Genomic DNA, 27,832 nt, shown 5'->3' with positions numbered 1-27,832 from the left:
CCCGTCGGCGGCGCGGCGCGGGGCGGGCGGCGCTCCCGGGCCAGCGCAGCGGCATGAAGGAGCCGTCTCTGCCCGGCACCTCGCTGCAGCGGGCCTGCCGCCTTCTCGTCGCCTTCTGCGCCCTCCATCTCTCGGCCACTCTGCTCTACTACCTGGCGGGCAGCGCCCTGGGGCCGCCGGGCAGCCCCGAGCCGCCGCCGCGCCGCCCCGAGCCGCCGCCGCGCCGCCCGCCGCCCGCCAACATCTCCCTGCCGCTCTCCCGCCCGCCGCCGCCCGCCGCCCGGCCCCGGCCACCCTCGGCCTCGCCGCCGCCTCCGGGCCCCTGCCCCGAGTCCTCCCCGCTGCTCGGTGAGTGCCGCTCCGTCGGGGTTTTGGGGGGATCGGGGGGCTCTCACCCCTCTCCTCCCGCCGGGTGACCGCGGGGAGGTGGGGGGACGGCACACACATGGCAGGGGGCCGCAGGGTCCCGGCGCCGCGCCCGGGGTTCCGATGTGCCTTGGTGGGTGTCCGTCCCCGCGGGTGCCCACGCGTGGCGGCTGGCAGCGCCCGGCGGAGGGGGATTGTGGGAGAATCTCCGGGGAGACGGTGTTCGGGGGGGGGAAACGCACACGCCGGGAGGCGCGGATGCTCTGTCAGGAAAGGCAGCGGCGAGCGGAGCCCCGGCGCTTTCGGGGAGCGCGCCCTCCCCGTCCGGCTGGGTTTCTTTCTCGGTTGCCGGAGAGGTTGGGTAATTTCCTCTGGGAGCTCTACCCAAAATACCGCTCTTGCGCAATATCACAGGAAGGCTCAGACGGGCTGTTCTGTGCTCTGCGGGCTTTTGTGTGCGCCGACCTGCTGGAGGAGCGGCGTGAGTTTTTTTAAAGAACCGCTGTGAGGCAGGGTCATGAATACGGTTGTTATGCATCCTCACGGCGCTTCCCACGTATTTGGTCCTGTGATGCCGCATCCTGATACGTGGCAGCCCGGCGTGTGTTTTATCTGCACTGGAGCTGTGCTCCCCACAGGCTTTTCCCAGGACTGCCTGGGTGCTGGGGGCTGGCAGGCTCTGGGGGGGTGTTGCAGCCTGCTGGGGGTCTAATTTTTGCATCGATCAGCTGTACCTGTTTCGATCCAGGGGGTTTGTCATAAGGTAGGGGTGGGTGTGAGGTGAATTTCATCTTTTTTCCTACTCTTACAAGGCTCTCGCCTTGCTGTTTGTAGCTGCTGCTACTTGAATAGACCCTCCTATGCCATAGTTGGAGTCTGTTACCGTGACCTGCTGGGCATCCCAGTTGATAGTGACCTGGCCACAAGCTGTTCGGGTCCTGGAGGCTGGGGATCATCTCCATCAGTGTGCCACGTTAGCACAGGCAGCTTTATTACCGGAGATCACAACGGGGGAACAGACTTTCAAAAAGCTACCTGTGGTTTTCAATTCACGAAACCAACATAGAAATTCATAGTTTCTCTCCGTGCTTGCTGGTCAGCTGTTTATGGATCAATGCATCTGAATAACGAATGACTGGTTTGTTATTTTAGGAAGGTGGTTTTGAGGTCACTAAAAGGAACTGTGCTTATGTTTTTTTGTTGTTGTTTTTGATTCGTATCTTTCACTTTTTTTCCCCCTAGATCACTTTAAGTTGAAAGTGGCTGTGCAAGCCTGTCCTCACGGAGTGGGTGTGCAAGCCCTTTATGAATATGGCTTTGCTTTAGATGGTCTCCACTTACACTGATCCCCTCAGGAGTGAGTCATGTGCTTTTGAAATGCCTGCAGTTTAGAGAAATGCTCTTAGCGTCCCCAAGATTGAGAGCGTTATCAGAGTTTAGTCGCTGAAGGATCAGTGAAAACATTTTATACTGTCTTTGTAACATCTTGAGTGCAATTTGCGGAATCCACCAAAGGCCAAATGAGGCTATTGGAAGTGGTTACTGATGTTCAGAGAGCTATCGGGACGTGTAGAAAGTATCTGTTTACCACACAGGAGACGAACGGTTTCTAGCTGTGTTACCTTCAGTATTGTGGGGTGGTGCAGTCATATGCAGGCTGGCATCGTCACGGCTTCAATGTTTGTAGGTGAGAAACCTGATGGGTATTTATTTTTTTCCTGCTCTTACCAGGTTTGGGTAGCAAACGGCATTTGTAAAACAATCCTGTTGTGCCTCACATGTTGGTCAGAGCTGGGTCTGCCCTGAGCAACATCTCATGTATCTCTAAGGCCAGTGTGGGGGATGGAGAGGTATACACTCCGTAGACGTTTCTGACACTTAATTCACCCACCCAGAATTCAAAAAAAACTCTTCTTTTAGTGCTCAAAGCTCCTTATCGGTATGAATATAACAAGCAGGAGCCAGCAAGAACCTTCCTGTGATTCCCACCTTTCCCAAAGCCATGGAGAAGTGCTCTGATGGGAACAGGTAGCTCCAACTGCCCTGTTCCTTCAGTGTAAACCTAAATTTATTGAACCGCGCCTCATCTTTTTTTACTTATTTATTCCCAGCTCCCGGCCCTTCTCTCCCTCCACGTGCCCCTCCCCCCCCCCCCCGTTGTTGGGAAGCATGTGATGAATCATGCAGGATATGTGTGACTGAGCTGCTGGGGCTTTTTGAATAGTGAAATAGCCAGGTACTCGTTTCAGACGGCCAGAGTTTTATTTCCAGCGATGTTTAGAGAGAGTAGTTTACAATCCCTGCTGTCTGGCTCTGCAGCAAATGCATTAGCTGAATTAGGTTTAATCCCTACAAGAAGCTGCCAAATTTAAAATGCTTTTATGGTTCACTTGCCTTTATTTATAATTTAAAAGCATAAATAAGGGCTGGGGAAATAATACCGTAATTCAACTTTGAATTAAAAGTCCTTAACAGCTATGAAATTCTCTAATACAAGGTAATATAAGCATTTTGGATTTATGCTCCAGTTGAGATCTGTGTGCCTATTAGTATCTTAAATGGGGTATCAAGCAGCAGGGCCCACTTGCTGCTGCGAGATTTCAGCCTGTGAGAAGCCCAAAGGCAAGTCTGTCCAGATATGTCCTGCAGGTGTCCATTCCCCAAACCGTTACGTTCTTTAGGAGCTGTAGAACAGTATTGTTGGGTTTTTTTTAAAAAAGGAAAAAAAAGTTTAAAAGTTGCCCCGTAGAAGTAGTATGTATGTCGGCCTAAGTGCTTTCAAAACAGTCAACTGCTTTTCTTTTACCTTTTCTAAGAGGTCTTTGTGTTTTGGTGATGGTGTGGTTGTGTGCCTGCGGTTTTTAGGAAGGAGTGCAGAAGGGGGCCAGTTCTTTCGTAGTAAGATCTCTCTCCAAAAGAGCTCATCGTAAAGCAGCACTTATCTTTTGGCCCCAGAGGTCTGCAAAGGAGAATCGCATGGACAGGCTTATCTGTATTTCAGGGATGTTATTTTCAAGTCCTGCCTGATCGAGATCATGTGTTGTTCATCGAGGTTATTTTAGAATACAGCTGTCTCCTTAGCCATTTTTGACCCATGTTTAGATACCAAGTGCAGCTGGGAAGGGATGGCAGACCAAAGAGGTGTGTTCTTACCCTCAGCTCCTTGAGCATCTCGTGGCAAAGATGACCCACGTGCACTAGGCATGTTGCAGTCAGGTGTCTGTCTCAATACCTTTTCACCCCCAGGTTTAAGTTTAGAAAACTGACAGCCCCAAACCCTAATAATTAAGGGATATTGACAAAACAAAACAAAACAATCTAAGTTAATATATGAACTGGTGAACTGTCCAAAGCACAAACCACTAGGGTTGCACTCATTTTAACTAGTGTGTAAAAAGGAATACAGTTTCCAAATGGCAATTTGCTGGGAGATCCTTGGTGTACAAGAAAAACAACTCTTCTTCAAGATGCCAGAGTCCTTCATAGAAACTGATGCTTCCCACTGCTAATGAAGCATGTTTAAAAAAATGAGAATTGAGAAAAAAAGCTTCTTTGGCCAGCATGCGGTTGGGCAGCCATCAGTCGGTTGGAGGGGGAAGGACCTCTGGCGTGGGCTTTCTCTTCGATGCATCACTTCTCATGCCTGTGTAGTTGGTGCAAGCTGTTGCTCTAAACTGTAGATGCTGAAGATAAGCGATGAGAGTATTGTCATGCTTTGAGGTTTGTTCGGAAGAGACAGAGGTAGCTTGTCAAATCGGTGGCAGTGCTTAGTGCCTGTATTAGAGAAATTTTTAGAGGTTACGTGCTGCCTCAGAGGTCAGTGGCTTCACAAATAACCTAGTTTGAGGCCCCTGTATATGTGGACATTGCGTGGGCAGGGGTAGAGGATGCTTTAGCGCTGGCAGAACCCTAGCAGAGTGTAACTGGGGGTGAGAGAGTGAAAACCTCAGAGGTGCTGGAAACACCATTTTTGTAAGAAGACTTATGGTGGTGACCGTACCATGGGGGTTTGGTAGGTTTGGCATGCCTGGAGTCTGGTTCTTGTGGCGTTGCCCACCTGCAGTCGTCGGTTCTCGTCTCCCTCTGGGGTGTTAATGCTGCAGAAACTGGGGGCCTCTGAATTTATGGGGTCACTTACAATACCAAGTGGTGGAGAAGGCATTTGCTTTACATGCAGCGTCTCCCCCTCCTCTCATCTGGAGTTGCTATTGTCTGCTTTGCTTTTCTTTATATTTTTTTTTTGAGCATTTCTGATACAGCCACTGTCTCTGCTGCCTCCTGCCTCTTCCCCAGCCTGGGTGCTACAGGCGTTACTTTGCTCTATGGCCACAAGCTGGGGTTGTGCTGTGTCCCTCCGCTGCCTTCTTTTGAAAAAATAAAACAGAAACTCAGAGAAAAGCATGGAGAGGGCTGGGGGAGGGGGAGCTAACACGTGGACCAGTTTGCTCAAAGTTAGGCTTTCTTGGCCTCAAAAGAGAGGTTGAGAAACTGTGTTAAACTTCTCCAAAGACTATGTTTAAGATGTTTGGCAGGGAGCAGATGTGCAATCCTGGCAACACCACCAGCAGCTCGGCAGCTACCCATGTGGTCGGGAGCATGTCGTATCTCTGAAGCACAGGGTTTCTTGGCGGGCAGGGAGCAGCCTTTGTGGTAAGAGCATCCCCAGCATCCTCTTATCTGGTCAAAGTAAAGGTCAAGGGCTATTAATTGAGCTTGCAAACTAACTTGAAAAGGTAGCATGCCTTCCTGGAGAGCAGCCATTCCATGGACATGGCCCAACAGATGGGAGGTGCTGGGGAGAAAAGGAAGGTTTTCTGTCTCGTGCATCTAGTGTTTTATAATGTGCTTGTTTCTCTGCCAGCATTGATTTGAGGCAAGAGCTAGTTTCTTTGGAAATTGGGCCAAGTTTGTGTTTGGAAAGAGACAGACGCTTGCAGCTTCCCGAACTGCACTTGGATGTGGAATTCGGTTAAGCTCTCAACTTTCCTCCTCTGGTGTGGAGCTCCTTAGTCTGACTTCACTTAGCAGATGGAGGACATGGTCGCTGTGTTGAGGGTCTGTGTCTCCCCCCCCCCCCCCCAAGGGTATGTGGAGGCGCACCGTTCTCAGCAAGGAGGTGCTCTAGGTCCGGTGGCCTCGCAAGCAAGCCCAAGGGGCTATGTTGCTGGACTCCATTGCTCACCTCTTCTCTGTGGCAGACCCTCCTCTCCAGACAGCATCCTGCAGCTACTGCTGCCCTCCCTCCCTCCCCTTCTCTGCGGGACAGGGGGGGTTTTGGCTGCAGAGGTTTTGGGGACATAGCCGGCCAGTCCACAGCAGAGCTGCAGTGGTTGGGCCAAAGATCTGGGGTTTTCGTTAGTGTCCAGCTCGCCCTTGTCTCTTTGGGCTGGAGGTGGTCTTACTGCTCAGCTCATCCCCACCAGGACAGTGTTTTCCGTTGTGACAGTGCTTAGAGCCCCTGCCTTCGAGGAGAGGTGCTTGGTGACCCAGGAGTGGATTAGCACCTCCAGACAGGCAAGTGGTGGCCGTGGCCGCTGCAGAGGCTGGGGCTCGGCAAACAGCCCTTCCAGCTGCCTCCCGGCTGCAGCTGAGCTAGCTGCAGGAGCTCGGGGCAGCCCCCAGGCCCCTGCAGATGTTTGCCTGAAAGAGGGCAGCTTTCGCCACCTCCCCTACCACCCATCCCCAGTCTGCGGTGTCACTGGACTCGCTTTGAGGGCGGTTACCTGCAAACATGTCTTGCTGAAGCTGGAAACAGCCCTGTAAAGACTTTACGGGATGGGTTTCTACAAACCTGTGTGCTGGGGGGACAGTGGGGTTTCAGCAGCAGTGCCCTCCCGCTGGCAGCACCCCGTGCTTTCGGGGGTGCGCAATCCCTGGCTGAGTTTCAGCCAGACAGCAGCACCTCTGCCCTGCCTGGCACCCGGCGCTCACCCCTGCTATCTGGGGAGCGCGCCCCAGCCCCAGGGCAGTGCTGGGATCCAGGTGCAGCTGCCACCAGTGGGATGGGATGGAATGGGATGGGGTGGGATGGGTTGGAATGGGGTGGGATGGGATGGGGCTGGGGGCTGCCTTGCAATTTGGGGCTACCCCTGGCCCAGCCACATCCCTGGGATGCCACTCAGCCCGGGGGAGCTCCTGTCTGCCCATCCCATCCCACAGCAGGGTGGGGGGTTCCCGACAGGGAGGCAGCTGAGCCTTTTTCTGATCTGTGCTTCTCTGTTTGTTTGTTTTGAGTTTGCTGTTTGAGGGCCTGGAATTTAATTTTGTGGGGCAGCGAGCAGGGCTAATCGCATGCAGATTGCCCAGCTCAAAGGGAGGTGGTTCAAAGCCACTTCAGTGAGCGTGTGCTGGATTTGAGCCACCGATGAGGACTTTGCTTCTCTCCCAAAAGTACCTCCTCATGGAAACAACAGTATTTTTTTTATTTTTTTTTTAAAGACGCCATGTGCTAGTGTGGGACCATGTGTTGGAATAGGCAGCGTTTGGTGTTGGATTAAGAAATTTTTTCCTCTTTCTGAAGTCACTCAGTTAATCATGCAAACCTGCCATTGTGCTGCAGACCCAGTGTTGCCAGTGTGTGTGATGCATCCACGTTTTTTTCAGCCTGTTTCCGTTTGGGGTCCACAGTTGGAGATGCCAGGTGCTGTGTGAGCTGGTCCAGAACAGGGCATGTGCTGGTGTAGCAGCCTAAGCCTTGTGTTGGTATAGTTGACATATGTACGGGGATGCAACTTTTCAAGTGTAGACCAGCCAAAGAAAACATATCCCAGTCATTGGGAAGGCTTTCTTTTCCTCACTGGGATATTTCTAGCCAGACCCAGGGATACTGTGGTTTTTTTAAATGCTGATGGGGGAGAGAGAGCTGCAGGCAGCAAGGGGCAGCATCCGCCAGCCAGTTTGCAAGGAGACCGAGATGTCCCTGTGGCCATTTTGGCCGGCTGGTCACATGCCAGGGCAGGGGGGCTGCTCAGGGGACCCAGATGGACGAAGGGTGCTGGGGCTGTCCCTTCCACTGGTCCCATCCCCCCATCATGGGGTTGAACCACAATTCGAGCCTGGCTGGTGCCGCCTGTGTAGGCGCTGGCACAGCTCTGAAGTTTAGCTGATCTTAATAAGAAACGCTTGCTTTGCTGAGCCGTGGGATGCAGCTACCTGCCTGCCCTGGGGCTGGGGGCTGGAGCGACCCCTGCTCCACAGCCTGGGGTGGGGGGACTTGCCCCCACATTTGCTGGGGTGGAGCTGGTTCTGATTTTCCCAGTCAGGGTGGACTTGGTGTGGCTGATGGGCCCTTCCCTTTTCTGCTGGGCCCCTGCAAAGAGAGATTTTCTGGTGGGTTTTTTTGGTTTTTTTTTTTCCCTTTTTGTGAGTTCTGCTTCTCTTTTCCAGCTTTCCTTTTGCATGAGGTTTGTCTGAGCATGGCAGTGCACGTGGCTCAGCAGCTAGAGAGCAGTGTCCGGCTCTCAGCCAGGGCAATGGAAACATTCTTTTCTGCTACATTTGGGGAGAGATTTTTTCCAACCTCCGTGCTACATGCTTTTGCTTTCATTCTTGCTAAACTAAATATCTGAGGTTTGTGCCCAGCTTAAAGCATGCAGGTGAATTCTGCAGTGAAGCGCTTTTTCTCAGTGAAGTGCTTGGGAGGGTGATTCAGTCTGCTGGGGCTCCTTCTGCTGGGGCTCCACCACCCTCCTGGTGAAGAGGTTTCGCCCCGGCCCCATCCCACCTGAACCCCCTGGGGCTGCCCTTTGTGGCTGCTGCCCCGTGTTGCGTCACCTGCTACCACCTTCTTGGATGGAGTGTGGTGGCACTGACCCGTTCGCAGCCCCCCTGGGGATGCCAGAGTACAATTCTGGCCCTGCGGGGCATTGCTGGTTGAGTTTTCTCAATGCTTCTAGTATCTGTGGTCCAGGGAGGCTGGAGCAGCCTCGTGATATATTGTATCATCAGGCCAAGCGGATTTGGGGCTTTTTCTGGAAGGGTCCTCTCATTTGGGTCAAACAGGATGAATGCTGGGGAGGACGTGTGCTGGCATCGAATCACAGGATGGTTTAGGTTGGAAGAGATTATCTGGTTCCAACCCCCTGCCCTGGGCAGGGACACCTCCCGCTAGACCAGGCTGCTCAAAGCCCCATCCAGCCTGGCCTTGAACACTTCAGGGATGGGGCATCCACAGCTTCTCTGGGCAACCTGGGCCAGTGTCTCAGCATAGTCACAGTAAAGAATTTCTTCCTAATAGCTAACTTAAATCTCCCCTCTTTCAGTTTAAAACCATTACCCCTCATCCTATCACTACATGCCCTTGTAAAAAGTCCCTCCCCAGCTTTACCGTAGGCCCCCTTCAGGTACTGGAAGGGGCTATAAGGTCTCCCCGGAGCCTTCTCCAGGCTGAACAACCCCAACTGTCTCTGCCTGTCTTCATGGGAGAGCTGCTCCAGCCCTCTCATCATCTTCGTGGACCTCCTCTGGACCCGCTCCAAGAGATTGAAGCAGCCTGAAGAGGTTTAGCTGTTGTGGTGAGCGTGGCCGTTGTGAAGCCAGGGCCGGGGGGGGTGAGACGTCCGTCTGGGCTGAGGGCCAGGCTGCCGAGCCGCGGGCCGCTCTGCCTTTTTGCAGGCCTCACCTTTTGCTGCGTGCGCGAAGCTGCTTCCTGTTTGTGCGCGCCATGGCCGCCCCCCGGCACCTATGGCGGCACAACGCCTTTCCTGTGCACCTTCCCCTCCAGCAGAAATGCTGCCTCGTCTCAGAGATGGGGGGCGGGAGGGGGCTGGCTTCTTTGCTGTGTGTCTCTCTCACCCTGCCACTGATATTTTTACGGTCTCTGAAGTGTGTGCTTTTCGGTCTTTTGCAAGCATCCGGCGGTTGCTTATTCATGTTTTCAAGGGGTTTTTTTTTCATTGGTTGGTTGGTTGTTGTTTTTTTTTTTGCTAAAAATGTATGGTGGAGACTTATGAAGCTGCTTTGTTGGAGCTTTGTAACTCTGAACCCAAAAGTTTTGTCTGTTTACAAATCACGGGCCGTATGGGTGACCGCGGACTGCAAGTCCACATCGCTCTGTTTTAGCTCCTGTGTCAGGCAAGTCACCTTGAACAGAAGCATTAAAAATTGAGATGGAGTGAATTGGGCTGGAAAGTTTACCTAGTAAACACGGACGGGGGTAGGGTTTTGGCCAGTGGGACAGCACTTGCAGCAAACTTTGCATGCTTTCTCGGCATCGTCAGATCATGTCCTGAGTCAGCATCCTTGGGAGACAAAAACAACCTTGGGGGCTGCTTGCTATCCAGGTGGTCAAATTTTGGCCAAAATGGTTTAAAATTAGCAACTGGAAGCATTACTCTGGTCACTGTTTGGGAAGCCTGCATTTGTGGATCTGGCAGTAGCCTTGTCGTGCTTGGGAAGCGGGCTGAAAGCGTCAGTTCTCAGTGGGTGGCACGTTGCTGTTGCGTTTTGTCAGCCACGTGGCTTTATGATGTCTAGTTTGTTTTAGCTGTTCTGTATTTGAAAACAGACTGTTCAGGTTTTTTACATTTTTCGTGTTCTTACTGATGCCAGTCAATGTGTTAACCAGGTGATTTGCATCAGGCATGTCCCAGGAGTGGCTCCTGGGGCCTCCTCGCTGACCTGCACATTGGCAGCCTCCCTCAGGGCAGCGTTTGGAAGGTGCTGTGCTGCCTTTAAAACTGGGTGGATTAACTGGAGGGTCGGAGCAGTACAGGTCACTTCTTACCAGTGTCCTTCAAGACTCTGAAACCGTAAAATCTCTGTCTTCTGCAGCTGGCTTTTATCACGAATGTGTTTTCCTCTCCTGTCTTTTCCTTGCTGACATTCCAGCCTCCCAGAGGCAAATAAGAGCAAGCACTGGCAAGATCAGAGGTCCACGTTTGGCCCCGGGGGCTGGCGGGTACCAGCCTGCAGAAAGCCATGTCCAAACGCTTGCGGCTGCCCTTGCCCAGCTGGAACTCACAAGCTGCCAGCGGGAGATTTCCCCTGTAAATTCGCCTAAATGGCAAACTTTTCTTTTCCTCCCCACTTTAGGCTGAGCGAGACATTAAAAGAGCCTTTGTTAAACCAGAAAGCATCCCCCCCAGGCTGATGGGTCTCCTGGTTGTTTCTTGGGAGCAGGGTGGGCAGCAACTGGGAGCAGGGTGGGCAGCAACTGGGAGCAGAGGATGCAGCAACTGGGAGCAGAGGATGTGGCAACTGGGAGCAGGGTGGGCAGCCATTCCTGTTAGGAAGGGGTTGCTCGGTGGGATGGTGGCTGCGCGGCACCAGGAGCGGGCTGGGGCTGGCAGGGCCCCATGAAGGGATGGGCTGCTTCCTCCCTGCTGCTTCCTGCAACCTCCTGCCAGATCGGTCCCGCGGCGGGGTGTGAGCAGTGCAGGGAAATAACATCCCTGGGACACAGATGCCCAATGTGGTCCCATCCAGTGGCCATGACTGGTTAGGTGAACCGAGATGCCCAGTGTTATCCCTTTTGCTGTCCATGAGCAGTTAGGTGAACCGTGCCCAGTGCAGTCAATGCCTTTTGCTGTGTTAAATGCACGAAAGTGTAGCATCATCCTAACTGTGAGTGCCGGTTTCCTAACAGAGGTGACGCTGGGAGGCAGAGGTGTGGGCAGGGGGAAGCATTAAAAAGAGCGTGGCTAGTAGGTCGAGGGAGGTCATCCTTCCCCTCTACTCTGCCCTGGTGAGGCCACATCTGGAGTGCTGTGTCCAGTGCTGTGCTCCCCAGTTGAAGGACAGGGAACTGCTGGAGAGAGTCCAATGGAGGGCTACAAAGATGATCAAGGGAATGGAGCACCTCTCTTGTGAGGAAAGGCTGAGAGACCTGAGTCTGTTTAGCCTGGAGAAAAGACTGAGAGCATTGAGACCTCATCAATGCTTAGATCTAAAGGGTGGGTGTCAAGAGGATGGGGCCAGACTCTTTTCAGTGGAGCCCGGCGACAGGACAAGGGGCAACAGGCACAAACTGGAACACAGAAAACTCCATCTGAACATGAGGAAAAACTTCTTTATTTTGAGGGTGCCAGAGCACTGGAACAGGTTGCTCAGAGAGGTTGTGGAGTCTCCTTCTCTGGAGAAATTCAAAACCCGCCTGAATGCGTTCCTGTGCAACCTGCTCTAGGTGAACCTGCTTTGGCAGGGGGGTTGGACTAGATGATCATGGACCTGTTGGAGCGGGTCCAGAGGAGGTCCATGAAGATGATGAGAGGGCTGGAGCACCTCTGCTGTGAGGACAGGCTGAGAGAGTTGGGGTTGTTCAGCCTGGAAAAGTGAAGGCTCCAGGGAGACCTTATAGCCCCTTCCAGTACCTGAAGGAGTCCTACAAGAACGCTGGGGAGGGGCTGTTTGCAAGGGCCTGTAGCGGTAGGACGAGGGGCAATGGTTTTAAACTAGAGCTGGGTAGGTTTAGATTAGCCATTAGGAAGAAGTTCTTTACACTGAGGGTGGTGAGACACTGGCACAGGTTGCCCAGAGAGGTGGTGGAGGCCCCACCCCTGGAGACATTCAAGGCCAGGCTTGATGAGGCTCTGAGCAACCTGGTCTAGTTGAAGATGTCCCTGCTTACTGCAGGGGGGTTGGACGAGATGATCTTTAAAGGTCCCTTCCAATCCAACACATTCTATGATCTGCAAAGGTCTCTTCCAATCCCTGCCATTCTGTGAAGCAGGTGTGGAGGTGGGTCGTGGCCAGAGGCCGTTCTGGGAGAGCGCTCACCGCCACTGCATGGAAGAGATAATCAAATTCAGAGGAAATGATGCACCCTCTCCCCCTCCTGTCCCCACTGGCCTTGCTGCTCTGGCGCCTGTCCCCTCCCTGCCTCTCCCACCAGCACTGGGGTGGCTGTGCCTGTCCTGATCCTGCCACCACCAAGACCCGGTCCCGGTTGTGCTGCTGCATGTTCCTTCCTGCCCCGGTTCCTCCCATTCTTGCCTCTTCCTCCAGCAGCAGAGTGCCCTTCCAGCTCCCCCTGCAAGCTGCTTTTCAGATAGATAGGCTTCGTCCCTGGCCGTGTGTCAGGCATCTGCTGTGGGGCAGGGATGGTGGGGATCTGAGCAGCCACGCTGGGGCTGCAGCTGGGAGGACGGGCAGCCTGGTCCCAAAATCGCTGCCTTTTCCTTGTGTGAGAGGGAAACGTGCGAACTTGCCATGTTCAAAATGCAGAGATCGGGGAGATCCCTTTGCATCCTGCCTGTGACGCCAGTTTCTGCAAGGTCCTGCCTCCACTGTGCAGGCAGTGAATCCAGCAGCAAAGCTTCCTCGCTGCCTCCGGGGGTACACCGACCACCTCTGCCGGTTTGGCCGGTCCCCTCCTTGCCGTCTCCAGCCTAAGTGAGCACATGTTTGTGGAGCAGCCCAACTGAACTGATCCAGCTTCTTCTAGAGAAATAACTAGGGAATGAGCCGTAAGCCTGGAGCAGAATTTCTGCTTTTTCAGTAGTCACCTGTTGGGGTATGCACAAGGTTGGTTGTGATGGCCACTGTCTTTTAGAGGTCTAAAAATCACTTGTGCCCCCTTTTCAAGGAGCTCCTCTGTAAGTCCAGTGTACCCACCAAACCAGTTGTGCCTGCTGTGCGTGCCCTTGGAGGGGCTGGGTGTCTCTTCAGCAACTGCAAAGAGGAGACGGTAGCTCTAAGATGCATGTGGGAGTGCGTGCATGCACACATGTGCGTGTGTTCATGCCCGGGTGGAGGAGAGGAGGAGAGCACAGCAACCAAACCTTCAAGGAGTGATCCCCAGCCTAGTGCTTATGGGGGAGACCTTCTGCTTTATGCCCGGGGGCTTCAGTATCCTCATGCGCTGCAGAGGTTTTAGTGGGAGCTGAGCATCTGTGCAAAGCCCAGTTTATTAGCTTGCCACGGGTGGTAGCAGGAGATATGGCAGCAGGAGAGGTCCTTCTGTGGGCAGCTACCATGCTTATTAGGTTTTTGCAGCAAGTTTGTTCATCAGGGCTGGAACAGCTGGAAGCAAATACTGCAGAAAAGCCAGCCTGGGACTTAAGAGAAGGCATCCACAAAAGGACTGTGGTTGGCGATGCAGTGTTTATCCCCAGAGCCACATACAGCTGTATGGGAGGGACATCTTCGGAGCCAGCGTGGCAGAGCTGAGGAGCCCTGGCAAGCAAAGAGCACTTGTGCAGATGCGTGAGACAAAGTCCTGTGAAGTCAGTCTCCTTGGCTGTATCAGTGTTTGGTGCTGTCACTGCCCCTTCTCCCTGAGCTCGGCATTGAGCAGCCCAGAGGCTGCCATCCACTCTGTGGTGCCCGAGGGGTTTCTCGGTTTTGTGCACCAGTTTTGGCACAGATTATTTTGGTGGTTTCAAAACCTGCCACTGCTGAAACCAGGAATTGCCAACCTGCATGCAAATGTGGATATGTTGGTTTTTTTAGCAGTTCTAATACAGGACTTTTAATAAATGATGGGCATGCCTACAGAACACTGAAAGTATCTATAAGGAAAAAAACAAGAAAGGGGGTTTTGTTCATTTTGCATGTGGCTTGGCATAAGTAATTATGTCAGTAGGGGAGCAGGACTATTTTTGAAGTGCTCAACTGTTAACACTGTGCAAGGTCAGTGAGAGCGCAGAGGGCAACGCTCTTCTCTAGGTTGGTTTTGTGGCACACGTGCCAGTGGGAGCACAGCTGTTGGTTTGCCATGCAGATAGGAGGATTTTCAAGGCTTGTTCGGCATCAACGACTCAGTTGGGGTCTGATACCAAGAGACTAGAGCGTTTGGGGGTTTGGTCTGAATGGTGGTGTGCAGTTGGTTTGGGTATGGCTGGTCCAAGCTTCAACACCTCTGTGCACCACTGCGATTTTGGCTCCAAACCACTGTTTTTAAAAAACAAAACAAAAAAGGTGTGTAAAGGATGCGTGCTCAGAGAAATATGTGGTGTGTGCTAACTTGCTTTGTGCTGTGCCTGTCTTCCAGTTGGTGCACTACGTGTGGAGTTTTCCCAGCCTGTGAACCTGGAAGAAGTGGCGAGAATAAACCCAGAGGTCAAAACAGGAGGTCGTTTTGCTCCGAAGGACTGTATAGCACTTCAGAAAGTAGCAATAATCATACCATTCAGGAAGCGAGAGGAGCACCTGAAGTACTGGCTCTATTACCTGCACCCAATTCTCCAAAGGCAGCAGTTAGATTATGGAGTATATGTTATCAACCAGGTAAGATGCTAAAGACACAGGGCTTTATAATGCTCTCACAACAGTGCCCATGCCCTCTAAAACAGAGGAGTGATTGCTTTATCCTGAATGGCATTGGGCTGGCAGGCAGGAATAAGGTTCCTTTTAAAAAAAAAAAGGCTGTAGCACACAAAAAAAAGTTAAAATTAACATGAGCAATTTTGCTTTGATGATTTTGATGGAAAACCTGGGGTCCCCTCCTCCAGTCAGGCATGATTCACGCTAAAGAGCTTCTGTTTTAAGAAACCACTTGGTGAGAAGGAAAAAAAGAATCCCTAATAGCACGACTCAATCTATTTTCTCTTTCCAAATGTTCCTTTTTCCCAGCTGCTGCAGGAATTGCATACAGAGATCTTTAAGGTGAGAAGGCAGCATTAATGCCTAATCTGGCATTGGGTGTGCCAGCAAGCCGTAGGATTTCACTTAGTTTGTCAAGCAACTTCTGTTCACATTAGTAATAGTGCACAAAGAGTCAGGTTGGAGAAGGCAATGCTGTGTCAGTGGAGCAGGTGAGTGATTGTCTCCAGGTGAATAGGAGAGAAAAGAAACAAGTAGTGACGGGAGTTTTTGTTGGTTTTTTTCCTTGATATCCAATGGCCTTAGACCTGTCTTTAAAAAAAAAAAAAAAAAGGCATGTTTCACTCCAAACAAGCTGTCTTAATTTATATGATAATAGTGGTTAAATAAGTGGGTGTTGTTCACACTTGGAAAAGCGTAAAATGTGTAGGCGTTTTCATGGGCTGCAGCGTGAAAAGGCAGATGCAGTCCTGAGAGCCCCAGCAGAGACTGATGGCTGGACAATCTCACAGTGCAGTTTCTCTCTTGCATATATATTTATACCCTGTTTTTTCAGGTCTGTAAAAACTGAAATGAAAGAACACTCTTCTTTAAAATCAGCTCCTTAAATTTGCGGATCAGCTGATGTGTTTGGGCGTATCAAACACCATGAGTATTTAAAATGGTCACCCAGGCAATAAATTTCCTCACAGAACTGAAAGTAAAGGGGAGACCTTTTTCTAGAAAGAAAACCAATACTCCCTTACTACTATTTCTCTTACTTTGCTCATTTCCAGGGTGCCAGAGATCTGGGCAAAAGTGGTTTGTGGGGAATTAGCGGTAGCTCCCGAGCACCACAGCTGAGATGCTCTGGTGTCTGCGGCCGCGTTGCTGAGGGCACGAGGCATTTCTGCAGCGTGCAGACTGGCATGCCGTGCCCTAAGGTGAAGCCCTGTGAGGAGACTCTTCCCATCTAATGCAAAGGGCAGCCAGTGCCACTGCGGTCCAGCAACGCGGGGGGCCAGCCCCAGCCCTTCATCCTCCAGGCTGCATTTCCTTGCATGTGCAGCGTTTGTCTGGGCAAGTTGCCAGTGACACAGGGTTGCTTGAGCCACGGTCCCCGCCGTGGTCAGTGGGCTGCAGGTGGGTGAAGGTGGCAGAGCAGCATGCCTCCCCTGTTCTGAGCGTGACTCGGAAGCGAGGGTGCAATGCGGCTCCCAGCAGCAATCCTGCAGTGGGGGCTGCTGCTTTCCCGGCCAGGCGTAGCGGAGGACCAGGGCGAGATGCCTGCCCACGGTCTCGGGGTACCACTTGTGGGCCAGCAGCCATCTCCATCGCAGAGAGACGTCAGTGCAGCTGGGGCTGGTGTTTCCCCATCAGTGGCGTTTGAGGGTAAGGAAAGCGAGGGGCCCAACCATGTGGAGCTGTGCTGGCGCCTGTAAAGGCAGAAAGTGCCCAAAGCCCGTATGGAGTTCCCGCTGCTGCTGCTGTGGATTGCTGTTCCCGCATGCTGGCTTGCAGTGACCTGCGTTGCTGGCTCCTCCTCTTCTCTGGTTCTGTCCTCCAGTGCTAGGGCGGTGGGGCTGTCTGTGTGCTCTAAAGTTAACCCTCACAAAAATTATTGATAAGCAAATGTTTTTTTCAGACGCATGCCTTGAGCAAAGTTGGAGTGGGAGTGACATCCAGTACACAGGGTACACATGTCCTGGACACATCCAGCAGTCAGATGTAGGTTAGCAATGTGAGACTACTTGATCTGTAAAATGAACACGCTCCTTCTGCATGCCTCTAACAAGCTGTGTGAGGAAGAGGCAAAGTGGTCAGTGGTAGTAAACCCACTGGATGCATCTCTCGAGGGTGAGTGGGAACACTGAATAGAGAGAGTTGCAGAAAATGTATTAATTCTGCCAGAAGTAGAGTGGGAAAACATCTTATTTCTCTGCTGTCTTGACAATTGCTTTTCTCTTTTTCTTGTCTGTCCTTCCCTTTGCATCTGCCCTCCTTTTTTTTATTTTATTTTTCCTTCTAGTGGGGAAATATTACCTTTACTTGTTAATCCTGTCTATAGCAAAGCAATCACTGAAGCAAGGAGAATTACTGTGTGATGTGGTTCTTACACGCTGCCTACGTGCTCTTCTGTGCTCTGCATCTCATAGAAAGAAAGAGGAGCGCTGAGCCCTGCTACTGCTGCACTGGTAATGTCAAACTTCTTCCTTTCAGCACAATGTGTTTCCATCACGAGTCCGTTGTGTCTCCACCATGCTGTTCTTGCGTGCCTGAATGCCTCAGAGTAGGACTTGACTGGAGTCAGGGGGATGATGTTTGTAAAATGTCTGGTATATAATGGGAGCCAGTGGAAAAATACATATTATGCTTCACCCTCCGCACCCCACCCCCAGCAAAACCCAAACTGGATGCGTGGAATAGCAGTTGTAGGATCTTTCAGATACATCTGAGATGAGGACACGCGGCTGGGTATGCATTTTACAGTACCCACTCGATGCCATCCAAGCTTGACTTCATCAAATGACAAGGCAGCGGTGAATTTCTGGTGTCTCCCTTGGTTCTGCTTGCTCCTGCTGTTACCAACGTGCTCTCCGGCACCTTCAGCTGTTGCCACATGGGTGCTCAGGTCTAGAAATGAGTTTTTTCGCTGCAGTTCAGCCTGTGCAAATGTCTGTGCAGCCAGACTGAAGTCTGGGAAAGGGGAGACTTAGCAAATTCCCTGAAAACAGTGCAGTTGGTCAATGCTTTTCCACTGGCCCCTGGCGTTACCTGCAGTGTCCTCGGTATCAATCTTCCAGAGTGTTAGTCTGTGCGTGTGAGTGTGGAGTGGTTGGGGCATTGCACTTATTCATGTTACTTTGCCGGGGGTGTCAGATCCCCCCGGGTGTGCGGGCAAAGGAGGGAATTGTGCTCAGATCCTACTGACCCTCGCAGTGGTGGGGGAGGTGAATTTCCCCAGTGTCTTCTCTCTCCTGCTGCCTGATGTAATGGTGCTGAGGCCTCAAAACACCCTCTGACAAAGAAACAGCAAAGTGTCTCCTGTATGGCCCTGGAAATCTGTTTCTGGAGAGTGGACTTTCACATGGACACTGTGCATGCGGTTCAGGCTGTCTTGAGGGATCCCTGACTTAGCTAGCAACTTCCCATTGGAGATGATGGCTCTCTCCTAGTGGTCCAGAAACACATATCCTCACCATTACCTCCCTGACACATGGTGAGTTTAGGATCCAGGTGAGAGAGATGTAGCCAAGGGTCCTCTGCTGTGCTGTCAACAGGAGGAATCACAGAGCTGCCTCCTATATGGAAGTGGCAGGCAGGACAAAATTGAGACAGATGGCTTCTAACTGGTTTACACTTACAAAAACCTCAGTTTTATCTGTTTGGGACTAAAAAAAGGTAACATCTGTTGGTAGGTCTGTCTGAGTGAACTAGATTCAGCAAAGGTAAGAGTTGGGAAGTGAAAAAGCCTGGATGTTCTTTTGCTCAGGCTGATCATCTCCAGGTGTGAGAAGGAGTCAGTGTCAGACCCTGCAGGGCTGAGGTAGCAGGTTGTTGCCCTTCAGACAGTCTCTAGTGGATCAGGGAATGCGGACAGACCTGGGTGTGCTGGGAGAGGCATAGGGAGTAAAATCAGAAGCTAGAAACAGGTGCTAGGCAGTAGCACTGAACTCAGACATGGGTTAAGTTTCAGGACGAGAGAACATAGGGAAAAAATTATCAGGAAGAAAAATAGCAAAAGTGTGCTTGGGCTAAATCTTCTCTAACTGAAAGCCTAGGAGATAAACGTGAAGGCTACATCTAGAGCGTGGCTGCATTGTCAAAGCAGCAGTCCCCTGTGCACTGTCTACCTCCTTAGGACGGTGCTTCTCTGTCCAAGCAAGTTGAAACTGAACTATTTGCTTGTGGCAAATAACAGGCAGCCTCCATGGGATGAGGAGCTGCCAAGCAGAGGCAAGGGCGGGAGATTTCTTCAGTTCTGCTCTATCTGCTCTCTTGAGCGTCGCCTGTGGTGCTGTGCCTTGTGCTGACCTGGAAGGGACAGCAGCATAGAAAGGAGGTGTCCCAGCTCTGCCTTTTTTTTTCTTTCAAAAAGTTGGGGATCAGTCGAAGATGTAAGCCTGCAGCACATTTCTGAGTTTTGAGAGATCTGAATCTCAGATACTGCAAGCATGCCAGTGCTTCCACGTTGTCTTAGGTAAAGAAACAGAGCTTTCTGCAAAAAAATCAAAACTTCTTGTCAGTCTTTTTTTTGCTCCAATACAGGCTGTAAAGCCTGCATACCTCCTGGGACAGAAAACCAGCCTCCTGCCCTCAAAGGAGTTGCAGCTGATAACAGCATTGCAAGGTTTGCTGCACGAGCTACCTGCTCACTCTAAAGTTACTAATAAGTGTCTTGGAGAGGGGTTTTGTGTTTTGTTGTTTGGTTGTGATTTTATTTTTTCCCCCAAGCCTTTTGGATCCCACAGCATGAAGCTGTGTGGCTGTTCAGGAGAGTGGCGTTGCCCATGTGAGGTGTTTGCCGTGTGTCTGGTCCCTCTCCATGCATGGGACACCAGCATGGGCTCTGCTGGGGTCTGGTGGTGGGCTGAGGTGGGAGGAGGGGTCCTGCGCCCTCTTCCTCCACTGTCCTTTGGGTTTTTTTCAGGGAGAGGTTTAAAAACACAGCTCCTTGCAGCACAGTTAATGCCTAAGTGTCACCCAGAGGAGTTAGAGGCTACCTGAAGGCATGGGTTAATTAGGGCTGAGCCTCCGTTGTGAAGTGCCCTTGCCTTGAAATTTCACTATGAAAAGAGCAGCCAAAGGGAGTGAAATGAGGATGTGCTCCTAGACTGGACCCAGCAGGGACTTTGAGGTGTAAGCACATTGCACATTGCACCAGCAAAGTCCCTCTTGGGGGAGGGAGTCCCCATCTTGGGGACCTCTTGCACCAGTACTGCACTTTGCACCGGCGTAGTCCCTCCTGGGGACAGGCCTGGGTTTGGTGCCGTGGGACCTGAGAAGCAGCTGGGGCTGGGCAGACCCCCTCACTGAGGGGAAGAAAACCCTCCCATCCCACAGCCTCAGCCGCTCCCTCTCCCGAGCCTCTTTGTTCAACTTGCCTACATTTTCTGCACTCAAGTTTTCACTGCTCTTGCTTATGCATGATGGTGATCATCTTCCCACCACCTTAGTTATTGCGTGAACTCTTTTGTTTCGGGTGAGGATGCTGAGAATTTGCTCAGATCCTCCTCCACAAAAGCTCACTCCTCCCTGTGAAGTCATTTACGCCCGAGGCAGGTGATGAATGCTTTTGAAAACCTTGGTTTGACACTTGCATGTTAAAACCTTCATTTGAAAGATATTTGTGGCTGTTTCAAGAACCTGTGGTGGCTCTCCAGCCACAGGTCCATTAACCAGTCTGGATTAAACATTTTCCAAACCGATTATTTATTAATCAGGCAAAGCGATTTGGGAGCAGGAAATGTTTTAAGCTGCTGCTTCTTGGGCACAGTATTTTATCTGTCCATGATTTGTGTCCCATGCTGGGTGCAGGTACCATGGGGTGGGGGATGGCTTGCATGGTGGGGTAATTCTTTGTCTCGACACTGCTCCGAGGGCGTGGAGGGGGAAAGGTGGGGTGTGGTAGAAGAGAAAGGATTTGGCAGCCTTGTTTTACAGGCTGGCAAAAATCTTCAGCCTCCTTCAGTGATGCCCTGCGAGTTCCCTATCTCCTGCTCCGTTCCCCTGCACAGTGCTTGGGTTTGAGAAGGTGGACTGCAAATTCAAGTCCTAGATTGGGAATCCTTACTTTCAAACTGCTGGTATTCTTGGGTTTGAGGGTATGATCCTGTTGTTTTTCAAAAGTACTCGAGCAACTTGCGAGCCCATACTTGTGCTCAAAGCCACGTGTGCTTTTGAAATGTTTCTGCCTGAGAGGCCAAACTGATTTCTCCTCGGGTGCCTCATTGCTCGGGGAGGAGAGCGGAGAGTTTCCTTTGTTATCTGCGCCTGCCCTGGGATAAATGTGCCCTGCTGTGGTGTCGGCTCTTTTCAGGTCCTTCCCGTCATGGTGACAGCTCTCCTGGGTTTGTTTTCCTGGGAAGCCCCCCAGGTCGGATGGTGGGTCCTGCCATGCTCCAGATGGCAAAGCAACAGCAAAGAAGGGGCTGCGCACCGCAGCAGGCGAGCCATAGCCCTAGCAGGAAGCATCTCTCACCATCCTGCTATCCTGTGAACAAGGCTCTGTGTGTGTCACAGCCACATACTGAACCTGCAGCACGCTTTCCAGAACCTGGGGAGCATTCTGGCGTGGGAGCTGGAGCGCACTGCAGAGCGGCAGACCTTACCTGGTGCCTCCCCGTGCTTTGCAAGTCACCTCTGGCATGTGTTCACGCCTGCTGCTGAGCAGGGACCACACCACGGTCCCTCAGCCATGTTGTGGCAGAGCTTAGGAAGAGGGTGCTGAAATCCTGGCCACAGAAAGGTTTTGGTCCGTGGTCCTTGTCCTGGCTGTAAGCTAAAGCACTGCCAAGGTCTCTCTCTGTAGTAAGGGTCCCTTCTTCCAGAGGAGCTCATCTCTTTTTGCTTTTCTCTGCCACTTGCCCCAGCGGTCTGTAAACTTTATCACAAAATTGAATCCCGAAAGCCTGTGCGTAGCGTGGGATGGGGGGGGGGACAGACCTCTCAGCATCAAACCTGTCCCCTTGGAGCCTCCCACAAGGAGAGGGGAGCTGACCCGGGTCCAGCCTTTCCTCAGACGTTTCGGTGGTCCCCATGGTTTGCAACTGGCTCAGATGCCATCGTCTCAGGGAGGGTGTTCTGCGGGGGCTTTGCTGCAGGTGTCCTGTGGGTGCTGCCAGGGGGGGTGCTCGGGCTCAAGCTCAGTCCATCACAGGCACGCCAACCTAGCGTGGTGACATCGGAGTCCAGCGACAGGTAAGAAACTACTGACATCAACTGTTAAGTTTAAGTCACTTAACTGTTTTTATTTGTTTTTAAATTAGGATGGAGAAGAAGAATTTAACCGTGCTAAACTGCTGAATATAGGATTCGCAGAGGCTTTGAAAGAGTATGACTATGATTGCTTTGTGTTTAGTGACGTAGACCTCATCCCAATGGATGACAGGAACACCTACAAATGTTACAGCCAGCCACGGCACCTCTCTGTATCCATGGATAAATTTGGATTTCGGTGAGAAACGCCTTTTGTTCCTAATACCGCCGTTAGCCTAGCAGGCCAGGCGCAGCGCTGCACATCCCCACCCACCATTGAAAGCCTGGGAAAATGTCTCTGGCAAAAGCCTGTCTTGGCGTGCGCGTCCCTGCAGGGAGCGGGTGGCTGTGAGCGGGATGGGCTGGAGGGGAGGAAAGGGGGGAGAAACACAGCTGAGCAGTTTATTAAAATTCACAGCTTCTGGAAAGTGAAACGTTGGGCAAGGAATAACGAAGAGCCTGTCGTTTTGCAGGTGCCCGGGTATCCCTTCTTGTGTTTCAGGCTGGAAGCTGGAAGACAGCTAGTGTTTCCACCCAGTCTGAAAAGCGAGACATTCTCACACAGCGAGAATTACGTGCAGCTTTAGAATGACTACATCAGATGCTATTTTAAGAGCAAAATGAAATATTTTTGGCTGTTTCATTTGGGCCACTTAGGGACCTGCCCTCATATCTGAGAGCAACACAAAACGAAATACCTTTCAGCATACATTCGGGTTCAGCAAGCTGCTGCAGACAAAGATCTGTCATGCTTTTCCTTTTTTTCTTTTTTTTTTTTTTTTCTGATCCCAAATCCCCAAGGGGGAGTTTAAAAGCTCGTCTATAAGGTAAAAAATGGTCATGACCCCATGGTGGTCAGTAGTGCTAGAGATGCAATAGTGGTGTTGGTGGCTGGACCCCTGCATGTCTCCACTCCAGACTGAAGCCCTGCTCAGAGCAGGACTGTCACCAGCACTGCAGTAGCTGCAGTTTTCTTCTTGCAGCTTGGTGAAGCTTGGAGCAGAAATGCAGGCCCCAGGGGTTTCTTCTGCTTGCTGAAGCAGAGATAAGGTCTGCGGTAGGTCCTGATGATCCCTGCATGGGTCTTCTTCTGGTTCTGTAGGTCTGAATTTCATCTGTTCCCAATCTCCCGGTGAATCGCCTCCCATTTCGAGCAGGAACTGGTTGGCTTTGTGTGTGCAAGGTCACGCTGCTGGGTCAGTTCTGAGCTCCAACCTTTCCTTTGGGACATGGGGGAGCATAGAGGCGAGCAGTGGAGCTGCAGGAAGAGAAGGCTTTGCAGCACCTTCAATGTCTTGCCGAGCTCTTCCCATTCCCAGGGCATGCATGTCACCCGTCTGTCCTTGGGCAAGGTGGTGTGCATCCCACCAGCCTGTCCTTGGAGGACAGCATACTTCTTAGTAAGAGGCTGCAGCCATTGCTGGTTGCAAAGTTCTTCCCATCTGTATTTGGGACTGAGCCCACCAGCTCCCTCTGCTTTGGGTGAGTCCAGGGCACCAAAACACATGGAGCTTCCTGCTGCTGCAGGTGCTGGCTTGCTGTGGCCTGGGGTGGAGGGCAGCAGCAAGTCTTTTTCGGGTGGGCAGGCTGCTCCTTGGCTAGCACCTCACCTCCTCTAATCGCCTTTTCTTCCTGCTTCCAGGTTGCCTTACAATCAGTATTTCGGAGGCGTGTCTGCCTTGAGCAAAGAGCAGTTCACAAAAATCAACGGGTTCCCAAACAATTACTGGGGCTGGGGTGGCGAAGATGATGACATTTATAACAGGTAAATAAATCATACCCTTGGCACTCGGAGTGCCTCGGGGGTGGGGATGAGCATGGACCTGCTGCATTCGTCCGGGCTGGGGGCGCGCAGGGTGTCTTTTCCCTCTGACTGCCAGAGCTTCCCCTCCAGGTTGGGGACAGAGGGGGTGCATGGGCGAGCTGCTGGCTCAGCGATAACATGTTCCTGGTGGGTGCTGGGGAGTGGGTCTGGCTGGAAAAATCATGGCCTTGCCCCCACACACGCATTGCTCCTTTGCTGCGCAGCCTTGCAGGCACCCACCCTGGTGCGTGGGTTGGAGCAGTGTGCTTCTGGTTCTCCCAGCACTGGGGATTCAGGGCACGTGGTGATGTAGAGGAGACCTTGACCCACCTATCCCAACACAGCTCGAGGCATGCCTGAGTCTGCAGCCTGGTGTTGGATCCCTTTGTTCCCAGGAGAGCTTGGTTTGTCAGGCTGTAAGCGGCTCTCAATAACGACGTGAGCTGTCGCTTCCTGCCTGGAAGGAAGCCTAGCAAGGCTGAGAACTGCAGGGAGGAGAAAGGTGTTTGCGCGGGGCAGGCTGGGACCACCCCTGCCTGAAACTGGGGCAGAGGGTGGACATGAGGTTATGCTACCTTATGGCTTTGCATCCCCAGGGCGGTCACTGTGAGAAATCATCATGGGGAGCTCAGATTTGGGAAGCCCTCTTCACGCTTCTTAATGGCAAAACTACTCTGCATGGTCTTTCTCTGGGCTTTCCAAGCTCTTCTGAGCTTCAGGAAAGGTCTTCCTAAAAGTGCTTGTACCTTCCTGAGGTTCAGCACTTCTGTTTAATAAACCAAGCGAGGGTCGACCTTCCAGTGGGGCAGGGCATTCAGAGGAAGGTGTCAGTCTGCTCTTTTGGGGGTACTCGGGTTTGGGGGAGCAGAAGATGCTATATATAAAAATGAAAAGGGAGATGCAAAGAGGAAGAAGCCAGGTACTTTTCCAGCATCAGTGTCCACGAACTGCAGGTGCCTTGCAGAGAGCATGAAAATAAAGACAGGCTGCCCCTCACCTGGCAGGTCCCAGCTGGCACTGTTGTGGCTCTGAACTCACGTGTGTCCCCTGCTGCTTCACCACCACTCACTTCAGTTTCTACCGGCACTGCAGCTTTTACATCTCAAAAGCTGAGTGCTCTTCTGGCTCCTTTCCAGATGGGTTAAAGACTAGATGGCTCCCATTCAAATTCCAGTCTACAGCCTGAAGCAAGGTTAATGGGGGCGTTGGAGGAGCTGGCAGTGCAGGTGAATTAGCAGATCCTTAGTGTTGGCAGGGTGACATCTCTCTTCTCCACGCTGACATGCCCACGTGGAAAGGGACTGGCTTTTTCCCCTTTTGGTGTTAGCAAGCCTGCAAATGCACTAGCGACATCCTCAATTAAAAAAAAAAAAGTAATTTGTGGAAGGTGTGTCAGAGTATCCCACATCCGTCACCGGTGGCTGATGTTTGCTGTACTTTTTTTTTACAGGTTGGTGTTTAAAGGCATGGGGATATCCCGTCCGGATGCTGTCATTGGGAAATGCAGAATGATTCGTCATTCCCGGGACCAGAAGAACGAACCCAACCCTGAGAGGTGCGTCTCCCCCATCCCGCAGCAGACCCAAGGGGTGCCTCCCACGCATGCTGCTCCCGCTGCTCAGCTTTCTCTCTGCCGTGCAAAAAACCCGATCACAGAAAGCCTGCAGCCATCTCCTCCTTTGCCAGCCCTGTTGCCTGTGCTGTAAGCTGCCTCCTTCCATCCCCTCGCCAGTTAATTACCTTATTACAGACCTTTTCCCCAAGATTTCACTATGGCACGAATAGCTCTGTCCATTATTTTTTTGATTTTTCTTAAACGCAGCAAATTAAGCTCTGAGCAATGGTTTCCAGCTTGTCTTTGGCATATAAAACCTGTGCTCTAGCACAGAGCTGGGAAAGGACCTGTGTGATTTAAAAGCTTGGCTGCGTTTTCCTGGCTAAAATTTGACCCCATAGGGGTGCCTTTGCCCACTGCTCAGGCCGGCCGAATCTGGGAGTTTGTGGGACCCGTGCTGATGCTCGGTCTGTTCTTAAAACACCGGACGGAGATGCTGCCTGAGAGGCTATAAAAATGTCATGCCAAGTTCGGGTTGTTTAAACTTTTTTTTTCCCCTTTCTTTGTTTCCCCCGCCCCCCTTCTTTTTTTGTGTCGTTCGCCACCCTCCCTCCAACTTCTGCAGGTTTGACCGAATTGCTCACACAAGGGAGACAATGAGCTCCGATGGCTTAAATACACTGTCCTACAAGGTGTTAAGAACTGACAAGTACCCTCTGTATACAAAGATCACAGTGGATATTGGCTCGCCAAATAGCTAACATCACAGACACAAGAGAGACCTTGCCTGTGTTTCCCAGGACATCTGGCCTCACCGATGCTTTATATCTGTTGGTTTTATAACAGTTACAATGAAAAAAAAAAAAAAATAGGCCTCTTTTGGCATGCCAAAGCGTCTCCAAATTGGTTGGACAAGTGCTTTTTAAATTTTTTTTTTTAAATTCCAAACTTGACTTTACACAACTTTCTAGCTCTCCGTTGTTTTATAAGTCTAGAAGATGTACATAAGAGTTGTAAATATTTACTTTGCCAGAAAATGTTGAATCTGATCTATTTTCTGCAGTGCTCCCCATGTTGAGTTAACTGCTGGACCCAGATTTTACTGATTATAACTGTGATGCATCAGCAATTACTGCCCATGATATTTTGATAATTTTAATGAGGTGGATGAAAACATTCCTTTTCATTCCTGGTTTTACCTTATGAAGGACTGTAAAATGCTGCTAAAATTGTACAAGTTTACGCTTTGCGTTAGATTTGTTGTTTTTTTTAATGGAGACAATATCATATTTTTCTCTCATAGTGACCAAAACAAACATCTTCTCTGTGTGCAGAGCAAGTGTTGAACAATCAAGTCTGGATTCAATGAATGTCATTATTTCTTTTAATCTCAAAGGAGGCTTTGAGTTAGTTAAGCCAGAGTTTGCCGGGATTTGCCAGTGAGCTCTCTGAATAGGATGGGAGCTATACGGACAGCGTCCGCAAAAATCGCTGACTTCAGATAACCTTACTTCTGGATGTGATAGTGACTTTTTGGCTTTGCCTCAGCAGTACAACCCCTGGGTTTGGGGGTGGGAGGGCGGGGTTGTTTGGTTGTTTTTTTTTCTGAAATAAAGATGAACAAATTTTATTGCGTGGTGAAATTATGGCCTTAAAATTTGCTGACACGTGATAACAGTGGTAGAAAGTTACCACGCTATTTAAACATTGTCTGAAGCTTCCTACAAACAAAATTGTTCTTGCATAAAACTTGAATTCACTTATTACTTTTGTTCTTGTTGTAACATTTTAATAACTTTTCTAAGTAATTTGTATATCATAAGCATTATATTTAATACCAGATTAAACTAGGGTGCAGCATAATAGGATATGATTCAAGGCCTCCTTTATCTTCAGACTAGTTGACTTTTTTATGTGCGTCATTATATATATGCTGTGTGTTATATTTGCTCTGCGTATTTGTCTGTGAAATCTCCTGTGGTGCTGAGATATTTGCAGCAGGGCTGACATTTAATCCATATTTCTTTGCCTGTTGCAAACACATGTCCTCTATCGGGAAGCTCCCTTCTGATTTTCTCAGGCTTTGAGGAACATGCACATTTTGGAGTACTGCTTTTTGTCAGTGCACCCGGGCACCACCTGTACAGACACCCAGCTTTCCCCCCCCGCTTCCCCCCCCCCCCCCCCCCCGTCACCCTATGAAAGCCTCAAGCGCTGACACCCTTGGAGCTGGTTTAAGTGATTTAAAGCTCTCGGCCAGAAATGAGAACTGAATTCCTTCTGGCGAGTACTTTGCCACCAGCTCTGACCACAGTAATTTGCACTTCCTTGGCCTGTGCTGAAGGCTGTTGAAATCAGGGACACTCGTTGTATTGGGGATCATCTTCAGCACTGCCTCTTTTTTTTTTTTTTCTTTTTCCCTTTTTTTTTTGGTGTTTTTTTGTTTTGTTTTATTATTATTTTTTGTTGAGACCTGAAGGTTTTGCTGAACCCTTGCACTGCAGGGGTGGGATCCTGCAGGGGCCAGGGAACAGAGCGTTTCTTCTTAGGCCATCAGTGGCTCAAAGTATGCACAGAGTGTTTAATTACTAGGGAGATGCCCAGCTGCCGTGTCAATCTCACTTTGAAAATATAAAATATATTCACCCCCTTCACTTAAAAGCTGTTGC

General features: G+C 51.0%; 1 protein-coding gene across 2 annotated transcripts; it reads left to right on the top strand.

Moving 5' to 3' along the window:
• On the top strand, positions 1 to 26,740 carry B4GALT1 (beta-1,4-galactosyltransferase 1). 2 transcript variants are annotated; one of them, XR_008463812.1, is made up of 6 exons: positions 1 to 348; positions 14,297 to 14,532; positions 21,816 to 22,003; positions 23,447 to 23,569; positions 23,833 to 24,046; positions 25,059 to 25,153. XR_008463812.1 is itself a non-coding variant. In XM_054185605.1 (6 exons), the coding sequence occupies exons 1-6, from the start codon at positions 54 to 56 to the stop codon at positions 25,922 to 25,924; spliced, it is 1,083 nt and encodes a 360-aa protein (XP_054041580.1). In that variant the 5' UTR covers positions 1 to 53; the 3' UTR covers positions 25,925 to 26,740. The 2 variants fall into 2 exon arrangements, 1 of the variants encoding a protein (XP_054041580.1); XM_054185605.1 differs by lacking the exon at positions 23,833 to 24,046 and adding an exon at positions 25,789 to 26,740 and having other exon boundaries at positions 25,059 to 25,163.
• Positions 26,741 to 27,832: the final 1,092 nt, after the last annotated feature.

The sequence above is a fragment of the Rissa tridactyla genome, chromosome Z (assembly GCF_028500815.1).
Source record: "Rissa tridactyla isolate bRisTri1 chromosome Z, bRisTri1.patW.cur.20221130, whole genome shotgun sequence".
NCBI lineage: Eukaryota > Metazoa > Chordata > Aves > Charadriiformes > Laridae > Rissa > Rissa tridactyla.
This window is presented reverse-complemented; position numbering and strand designations above follow the sequence as displayed.

Excerpts from the sequence above, each read along its gene's own strand:
- B4GALT1 (XM_054185605.1), top strand. The coding sequence starts at position 54 with ATGAAGGAGCCGTCTCTGCCCGGCACCTCGCTGCAGCGGGCCTGCCGC. Across the intron at positions 349-14,296 it reads CGAGTCCTCCCCGCTGCTCG|TTGGTGCACTACGTGTGGAG; the intron begins GTGAGTGCCGCT and ends CCTGTCTTCCAG. Across the intron at positions 14,533-21,815 it reads GAGTATATGTTATCAACCAG|GATGGAGAAGAAGAATTTAA; the intron begins GTAAGATGCTAA and ends TTTTTAAATTAG.